Genomic DNA, 10,106 nt, shown 5'->3' on the forward strand with positions numbered 1-10,106 from the left:
ATGGTTCTTTAGTAGGAAATAGAGTTATACTTAGTGATATTTCCATGTCGGGGGATTTGCAGAGATCTCCACATATGTTCTTCCCAAATGCCAAGGGTTTGAATGCTCAAAAGGGCAAGTTTCCTGACTTGTCAATGTTGGGAAAGCAACCCCTGTTCCGCAGGGTAGGTGTGAGGGAATTGTACAGGTCTGCTGGGTTGCCTGTAGCAGATTAAATTGTGGGGGCAGCCCCACTCAGTTGCTTCCAGGGGATGGTAATAGTGGTGTTTACTTCTCACCTGAATCCTAGAGAGGGGGCATCAGGGACCAGTCTGCACAACTGAAAACTGAACTGAGACTCAGTTTTATACCTGAAGTAACATAGGACTTTATTATTTAAGAAAACACAGCAAAGGACACAAAATTGCTTTCTGATTATATTCCCTGAGTCTGGCTTGTTCAGCACAGGCTGAGAGCTTGAAACTGCCAAACAGCCCGTGGATAGTACTATTATTCTATCTAGCAGATGAGGAAACTAGTTCTGGAAGGTTAAAAAATTGGTCAAAGTCAGAGAACAAACCTTATGTGGGCTGGCCCCTCTCGTGTGGTTTCCTCACCTGCATGATCTTGTTCAGAATTACACTTCTGAGCTAAGCTCCAGACCCTCTGCCCATGTGTAGAATCAGTCTTCCATTTCTTTTTTTTTTTTTAATTTAAAACAATTTTTTAGGTTTATTTATTTATTTTGCGAAAGAGTGAAATGGGGAGGAGCAGAGATAGAGGGAGAGAATCCCAAGCAGGGTCTACACTGTCAGGACAGAGCCTGATGTGGCTCAAACTCACTAACTGTGAGGTCATGACCTGAACTGAAACCAAGAGTTGGACACTTAAACAACTGAGCCACCTAGGCACCCCTCAATCTTCCATTTCTATTGTTTCTTCAGGACACTAACCTCAGTACAACAGGTGTGGAGCTCTGGAAGGAAGATCTGTGCCTCCCTCCTCCTCCCCCAAGTATTTGAGGTAAAATTCTGACAGCCAAGAGGGAAAAGAAAGCTATTCTGTATTGGAAACATGTCTAAAGTACATGAAGAAAGTTCCAATCTCTATACATCACACAATATGTCAGCTCTCCTTGTTCACTGACAGAGTAGAAATATTCCTCAATGGAGTATCAATTGATTAAGTGTCCAACTTCAGCTCAGGTCATGATCTTACAGTCTGTGAGTTCGAGCCCCACATTGGGCTCTGTGCTAACAGCTCAGAGCCTGGAGCTGCTTCAGATTCTGTGTCTCCCTCCCTCTCTGCCCTTCCCTGTGCTTGTGCTCTGTCTCTCTCTCTCAAAAATAAATAAATGTTAAAAAAAAGAAATGTTCATCAAACTAGAAGTTAATTGCACAGAAAATTCCACAATTCCCATACTTGGTGAGACTTCCCATCTTCATATCCAGATTATTGGACCTCTGACCCCACGTGCAGCCTTAGCAGTGGGGAAATTCCAACCTGGAGCTCCTTATGTGGAAAGTTCTAAAGCTGGAAAAGGTGATGAGGAGGCTGTTGCAGGCTGTTGCCTGAAATAAGCACAGGCAGCCAAAGCTCCCTGCCCAGCGCCTGGCCCATGGCAGCTGCCCCACATAGTGAGCTCCTCCTTCAGGTGTTATATGATTTCTGTAAGCCCATGAGAGATCCCACAAGAGAGTCAACTCAGGACACACATTGATCAAGCTTTTGGCCTGGAGTCCAGTTCAAAAGCCAGGTAAGCAGTGAGTTGTTTGACCTGTATGCCAAAAGCCACTCCTAGCCTTCTGTGGGTCTCATATTCTCTAGAATAACAAATTTAGCCACTCCTTGTCTGCTTCCCCACCACAAGCCTGCCACAAGAGCAATGCAGGGTCATTCATGGATAATATCAGGTCTAACTGGCTATCTAATAGATGGTGATCCAAAGCGGGAGAGCTACTGTATTTATCTTGTCAAGTTTGATTTTACTCCATGTGTGCATGTACGCGTGTATGTGTATCCCACATTCATGTATCTTTTCTGTGTGCCAGGTATTATGTTGAGGACATTCCAGACATAATCTCATTTATTATTATTCCCAATTTACAGATGAGGAATCTGAGTTTCAGAATTTCTATGACATACCTATTATTACATAGCTAGCAAATAAGGAGCAAGGCTTACATACAGATCTGTTGAACTCCATAACGGCACTGTCTGGAGGGCCAGACTAAAGTTCTCCCAAAGTGACCCCTCCCCCTTCCATCCCTGTCCTCTCCCTTACCTAGGGCTTTCATGTAGCCTTCAAAGTTTTCATTACTCTCCATCTCCCAGGTTCCATTCTGGTCCCTTGTCATGGTGATAGCTTCTGGTTCAGTGTGGGTGAATGTTGAATGTCAAGGAGTAGGCTGCAGGGAGAACATGTTGAAATGAGCTACTTTTATAGCCTAGTGACTAGGTTTATGGCTTTGAGATAATAGGTTCAAAGATCGTAAGCACAACCAAAAAAACCTTCCCTTTCCTTTGCAAAGTTCAGCAGGACTATGAGCAACCCACGCTCAAAGTCCAATTGGGCACATGGGTGCCCCAGTGACCTGTACCATATGCAGGGGTCCAGAGAAGCCCATTTTTGGATAGCTGGGATCACACAGAGCTCTTGGACCCAAACTAAACACTGTCTGGCATTTGAGGAAAACAAATATTCAGTGCCCACCCCACACTGGGCAGTGCCCAATATACTAAAAGCAAGCCAGACAAGGAGGGAGGCCAGATGGAAGGCAGAGGGGCAGTGGGACTCTGCTTCAAGCCATTAGGAGCAAGCTGAAGATCACCTTGACCAAAATAGGGGGCATAGCTGGCATTTGGACAAGGACTCTTAGTTTGGGCTATTTCCCAGATTGGCTGTCCCCAGGGGTGAGAAAATGGGTTGGTTTACTGTTCTGATGCATAGTTCTGATAGATGAGGCCTGAACAGGAGCTGCTATACTGTGAAAAACAGAGATGTGGGCTGAGATGGATAAACCATGAGTCCCCAAAAGTGAGGCCAATTTTGATTATGGCACTATGGATCTCTAACATATGTATTTATATGCTATGAAATATAAGCAAATTCTGCTTATATTCTGTTGGCTTGTGGTTTGGGGGATGTAAAACGGCACATTTATTTATTTTTTTTTAGTAAATAGACTAGAGTCAGGAAGACACACAGTAAAAAAATGGCTCAGCTGCTATCAAAAAACCAATGTAGGGAAAAGGGAAGAGTAAAGGACAACTTCACTACAAATAGAAAATGAGTGAAGGCAGAAGAAGCAGATAGATAAGTAGCATCAGACTTCATTATTTGGTGTCCAGTCAGAAGCTTCTATAAGCTGATCACTTAGCCTTCTAGGTTGGAACAGTAGGTATTCCCCTAAAGGTTAAGATTCAAGGGCCTCTACGTGACCCCTCCTACCTCCAACTGAGTCTCCTATAGGCCTCCTTTGAAAGAAAATAATTAAAAGCTGACCTGGTATGGGAGAGAGTTGGGGGCAAAAATGAGGTTGCTAATTTCAATAAGCCAGAGATTTTAATTTTAATGGGTGGGCGGAGGCATTCACCCTGTATCAGGTGGGAAGTTGAAACTAAAATGTTTGCATGAAACCAAAACACTGAACAGACTACTCTGTCATTGAGAATGTGAAATAGTCAAAATATTCCCGGAGACAGTAAGAAAGTGTGTCTATTTAGCCTGGGATCTATGTGAGTTAAAAAGAAGTTCTACCCTGCTTTGCCTCTGGTTTAGGGTTTGAGCTTATGCTTCCTGCTAGCCAATGTATTAAATAAATGGAGTCCTGGAGCTTGCAAAACTTATAGGCTGCAAGAATTTAATGTAAAAACTGTCTGGAGGGATACATCTTCAAACCAGGCCAACCAGAATTGCCTGTGATAAAGTCAGCCAAATGTGAGCTCATCCAAAATTGTTAAACACATATGAAAATCCACCAAAAAAGCACACATCAGCAGAAATATACAGTCAAATTAGACTTCTAAGACCTCACATAATACAAATGGCCAGTTACAAACTATAAAATAAGTATTTTATAATGAGAAAAAAATTAAAAGCACTTAAAAACATGAAAATGGATAAAAAGACATTTAAAAGTATATTGAAAAATAACCAGAGAGTAGTTATAGAAATTAAAAAATGAAGTCATTAAAATGTGAAAGGTAATACATGGGTTAAATAGCTGATTAAACACAGCTGGAGAGAGAATTAGTAAACTGGATGATAGAGTTGAGGAAATTCCCAGAATGTTTGTAACATAGAATACACTGGTGGAAACTTAGAGCATCAAAATAAATATGAAATTCTAAAATCTTCCAGAGAAAACAAAACAACCATATAGATTACCTACAAATAAACAATACAATAATCATCTTGATATCAGACTTCTCAACAACTTTGATGGAAGACAACAATAGAACAATATCTTGCAGTGATAAGGGGAAATACTTTTGACTAAGAATTCTAAATGCAGTCAACTTCATTAAAATATGAGGGTTTTAAAACTAAAATTATTTCACACATTATAGACCCAAACTGGAATCAACCCAAACATTCATTGACAAATTAATGGATAAACAAATTGTGGTATATTCACACAATAGAATCCTACTCAACAGTAAAAAGGAAAAATCTCTTGATACACTGAATGATGTGAATGAATCTCATAGGTATTATGCTGAGGGAAAGAAACTTGACACAAATGGTCATATACTGCATAGTTTCACTCATAAGAAACTCCAGAAAAAGGATCTAATCTACAGTGATAGAAAATAGATCAGTGATTTGGTGAGTACAAGAAGAGAAGGTGGGGCTAGGAAAGGACACAAGGGAAATTTCTTGGAGAGGTAAGATGGAAATGTCTATAATTCATATGGTGGCTGTATGACAATCGCTAAAACTAAAACTCTGCAATTTGTATCTGTTCCTTTCTATCGTATATAAATTAAACTTTAATTTAAAAATGAATAAAACAGGGGTGCCTGGGTGGCTCAGTTGGTTGAGCGCCTGACTTCGGCTCAGGTCATGATCCCATGGTCTCTGAGTTCAAGCTCAGCGTCGGGTTCTGTGCTGACAGCTCAGAGCCTGGAGACTCCTTCAGATTCTGTGTCTCCTTCTCTCTCTGCCCCCACCCCTCCACTCTCTGTCTCTATCTCTCTGTCTCTGTCTCTCTCAAAAATAAATAAACATTAAAAAAAATTTTTTTTAATGAATAACACCATTTTTACTCATGGGCGGCTGGGTGGCTGAGTTGGTTAAGCATCTGACTCTTGATTTTGGCTCAGCTCATGATCTCAGGATTTGTGGGTTTGAGCCATGCCTTGGGCTCTGTGGCTGATAAGGTGGAGCCTGTTTGGGATTCTCTCTCCTTCTTTCTCTGACCCTCCTCCTGCTTACATGCTCTCTCTCTGTATCATAATAAACAAATAAACTTTAAAAAAACTATAAAAAACATTTTCATTCATGCATTCATTCATGATTATTTTTGCAAAAAAGATTTAGTAGCATCTCAAACTAAAATCCCATATTATACCCACATGGGAAATTAGCTGATTGATGTGTGTGCTAAGGAGGTTATAATTATTGATTGACTAGATGGTTGTAAGAAATATAAGTTTAAATATTATCTGAGGGGTGCCTGGGTGGCTCTGTTGGTTAAGCAACTGACTCTTGGTTTCGGCTCCGGTTATAATCCCACAGTTCTCGCAAACCATAAGATCAAGGCCTGTGTTGGGCTCTGCACTGATAGCAGGGAGCCTGCTTGGGATTCTCTCTCTCCCTCTCTCTCTGCCCCTCCCCATGCTTGTGCACTCTCTCCTTCAAAATAAATAAATAAACATTAAAAAACTGGGGACACCTGGGTGGCTCAGTCAGTTAAGCGTCCAACTCTTGGTTTCAGCACAGGTCATGAACTCATAATTTGTGAGCCCTGTGTTGGACTTTGCACTGGTAGTGTGGAGCCTGCTTGAGATATTCTCTCTCTCTCTCTCTCTCTCTCTCTCTCTCTCTCTCTCTCTCTGTCTCTCTCATGCTCCTAGCCCACTCATACTGTCTCTGTCTCTTTCAAAATAAATAAATAAACTTAAAAAAAATATTATCTGAAAAATTTAGGAGAAACCTCTAAGGAAGTGGTTCTCAAGCCCTACCAAGGGTCAGATTTATTTGTAATCTCATCCCATGGGCACACAGAGATAACAGCTACATCTATGCAACTAACTGTGAAAATGACCTGAACTCTGGCAGAATAGACTTTCCACTTAATCTTAGGTAGAAAGTCATGTTGAAAGGGGTAGGAAAGGTAGAGAAGTAATTGGGAACATAGCTCCCCCAGTGAGACTAACTACAAGTGGGAAGGACATCACAGACATAGAGAAGTGAGAGGGTCAGACCCCATACCAGGCACCCCTAGCCCTGGGTACCTGCATTGGGAAGATGAGTCCCTGTAACATCTGGCTTTGAAATCCAGCAGGGCTTAACTTGAGGATCTTTAAAAATCACTGGGGGTTAACTCCAAGAACTTTAAAAATCAGTGTACTTAACTCTGGGAGAATTGGAAGGTGATAGGAAACTGAGTCCCTGCCATTAAAAAGCCAGCATAATAAACAACTCAGCTCAAGACACAGCACAAATAAAGCTGTTTGAAAATTACCTGTGTTAGACATGAAGGAGATTTATTGACTAATCTTAAAATGTGTGCTGGTGAGGCAGGCATTTTTAGGAGACATCTCCAGGAAGAAAAGAATTTCTCTTCTTCTCCTCCAGTCTAGATGGCCTGATGTTTGTGGGAGCTAGAGCTAATACTCTCCATCTACCCTGCTAGCCTGTGAGCCCTGCCCCTGTGTTTCCCTGCAGAGCCCACCATGCCCAACCTGCTAGCTTCTTCAGGTATCCCTCCAAAACAGCTCCTGTCCTTTGAGACTCTGTAGGCAACTGTGGCCAGGACTGGTGCCACTCCAAAGTGACTCCTGCCCTGGGGAGGGAGGAAGATAATTCTACGCACCAGCATTGCAGTTGTAGCAGATGGGCCTCTTACCTGACTGTCCAGAGAGCAAGCCCTGCCCTTTGTATGCCTGCAGCTGTGGCAGAGAGGCTAAGTGCAAACAGCTAATCTGACTGCCAGCCCCACCCACCAACAAGACCTCAGCGACCTCAGACAGGACTCTCAACAGGGACCAAACCCTGCCCAGTATGCCCATAGCAGGCAAAGCAGGTCATTGAAGCCAGTTGGGCTGAAGGCAATTACAGTTTAGTCTCAAGAGGAGGATGCATGCAGCCCACGCAGGGGATACTCCTGAAGTGCCTGGTTCTGGTGACCAGAGAGGATTGCACTATATGGCACCACAAGACCCCTACTTCACAAGGCCACAACTTTCAAGACTAGGAGATGTAGCTGACCTACCTAATACATAGAAACAAACACAGAGAGACAAAATGAGTTGACAGAGGAATATCTCCCAAATGAAAAAATCAGACAAAGTCACAGTAAAAGAACTAAATGAAACATCTTAAGCAATATTCCTAATAAAGAATTCAAAGTAATAGTCATAAGGATACACACTAGACTTAACAGAAAAGTAGATGAGCACAATAAGAACTTCAACAAAGACAAAATATAAAAAATAACAAATCAGAGCTGAAGAATTCAATAACTGAAATTTTAAAAATACAGTGGAAACAATTAACAGACGATTAGAGGACACAAAGGAATGAGTCAGTGATCTGGAAGACAGGATAATAAAAAGTAACCAAGGTGAACAGGAAAAAATAATAATAAAGAATGAGAATAGATTAAGGGACCCAGCAATATCATCAAATGTAATAACATTCACATTAGAGCCATCCCAGAAGGAGGTGAGAAACAGAAAGGGGCAGAAAACTTATTTGAAGAAATAATCAGTGAAACCTTCCATAATATGGGGGAAGGAAACAGGCATCTTGGGCCCAGAAGCACAGACAGGCACTAACAAGATAAACCCAGGAGGTCCGCACCAGACACACAATAATTTTAAAAAGTAAAAATGACAAAAATTAGTAATAAGCAGAGAATTAAAAAAATTTTTTTTTCAACATTTATTTATTTTTGGGACAGAGAGAGACAGAGCATGAACGGGCGAGGGGCAGAGAGAGAGAGGGAGACACAGAATCGGAAACAGGCTCCAGGCTCTGAGCCATCAGCCCAGAGCCCGACGCGGGGCTCGAACTCGCGGACCGTGAGATCGTGACCTGGCTGATGTCGGACGCTTAACCGACTGCACCACCCAGGCGCCCTAAGCAGAGAATTTTAAAAGCAGAAGGAGAAGGTACAAAAACAGACACAGACAAATGGAATAGAATAGAGAACCCAGAATTGGACCCACACATATATGGCCAAGTAATCTTTGACAAAGCAGGAAAGAGTATCCAATGGAAAAAAGACAGTCTTTTTAGCAAACGGTCCTGGGAGAACTGGACAGCGACATGCAGAAGAATGAACCTAGACCACTTTCTTACACCATACACAAAAATAAACTCAAAATGGATGAAAGACCTAAATATCAGACAGGAAACCATCAAAACTCTAGAGGAGAAATCAGGCAACAATCTCTTTGACTTCAGCTGCAGCAATTTCTTGCTTGACACATCTCCAAAAGCAAGGGAATTTAAAGCAAAAATGAACTATTGGGACCTCATCAAGATAAAAGGCTTCTGCACTGCAAAGGAAACAATCAATAAAACTAAAAGGCAACTGACGGAATGGGAGAAGATATTTTCAAATGGCATATTGGATAAAGGGCTAGTATCCAAAATCTATAAAGAACTTACCAAACTCAACACTGAAAAAACAAATAATCCAGTGAAGAAATGGGCAGAAGACAGGAATAGACACTTTTTCAAAGAAGACATTCAGATGGCCAACAGACACATTAAAAGATGCTCTACATCACTCATCATCAGAGAAATACAAATCAAAACCACACTGAGATACCACCTCACACTGGTCAGAGTGGCTAAAATGAACAACTCAGGAAAAAACAGATGCTGGAAAGGATGTGGAGAGATGGGAATCCTCTTGCACTGCTGGTGGGAATGCAAACTGGTACAGCCACTCTGGAAAACAGTGTAGAGGTTCCTCAGAAAATTAAAAATAGAACTACCCTACGACTCAGCAATAGCTCTACTAGGAATTTATCCAAAGGATATAGGAGTGCTGATTCATAGGAGCACATGTACCCCAATATTTATAGCAGTACTTTCAACAATAGCCAAATTATGGAAAGAGCCTAACTGTCCATCAACTGATGAATGGATAAAGATGTGGTTTATATATATAATGGGATACTACCTGGCAATGAGAAAGAATGAAATCGTGCCATCTGCAGCAATGTGGATGGAACTGGAAGGTATTACCCTGAGTGAAATAAGTCAGTTGGAGAATGACAGAAATCATATGTTTTCACTCATATATGGATCTTGAGAAACAACAGAATACCGTGGGGGAAGGGAAGGGGAAAAATACAGTTACAAACATAGAGGGTGGGAGGTAAATCATAAGAGACTCTTAAATACAGAGAACAAACTGAGGGTTTATGGGGGGGGGAGTGGTAGAGAGGGGAAAATGGGTGATGGGCACTGAGGAGGGCACTTGTTGGGATGAGTACTGGGTGTTGTATGTAAGCGATGGACCATAGGAATCTACCCCAAAACCAAGAGCACACTTTACACACTGTATGTTAGCCAATTTGACAATAAATTATATTAAAAAAAAGAAATAGTAATGAAAGCTGTGAGGATTAAACAAAGAAGAAAAAGCAGCAAGAGAAAAGAAAATAGTTATATACAAAGAAAATCCTATGAGGCTATAAGCTAATTTTTCAGCAGAAACTTTATAGGCCAGAAGGGAGTGGCATGATATATTCAAAGTACCAAAAAGTAAAAAACCTACAACCAAGAATATTCTACCCACTAACGTTATCATTCAGAAAAGAAGAGGAGATACAGTTTCCCAGACAAACAAAAGTTAAAGGAGTTCATAAACACTAAACCATCCTTACAAAAAAATGGTAAAGGGAATTCTTTAAGTGGAAAAAGAGGAGACCATAACTGG

General features: G+C 41.3%; 1 protein-coding gene across 4 annotated transcripts in view; it reads right to left on the reverse strand.

Moving 5' to 3' along the window:
* Positions 1–10,106, reverse strand: part of RBP2 (retinol binding protein 2) — a 67,293-nt gene that overhangs the window by 20,706 nt on the left and 36,481 nt on the right. For all 4 annotated transcript variants that reach the window (XM_040480324.1, XM_040480326.1, XM_040480325.1 and 1 more), the window contains one exon: positions 2,264–2,387. In XM_040480324.1, the coding sequence (XP_040336258.1) occupies positions 2,264–2,336 (73 nt within the window). In that variant the 5' untranslated portion in view covers positions 2,337–2,387. The remainder of the gene's footprint in view (positions 1–2,263; positions 2,388–10,106) is intronic.

This window comes from Herpailurus yagouaroundi, unplaced genomic scaffold (genome assembly GCF_014898765.1).
Source record: "Herpailurus yagouaroundi ecotype Mexico unplaced genomic scaffold, PumYag 159, whole genome shotgun sequence".
Classification (NCBI taxonomy): domain Eukaryota; kingdom Metazoa; phylum Chordata; class Mammalia; order Carnivora; family Felidae; genus Herpailurus; species Herpailurus yagouaroundi.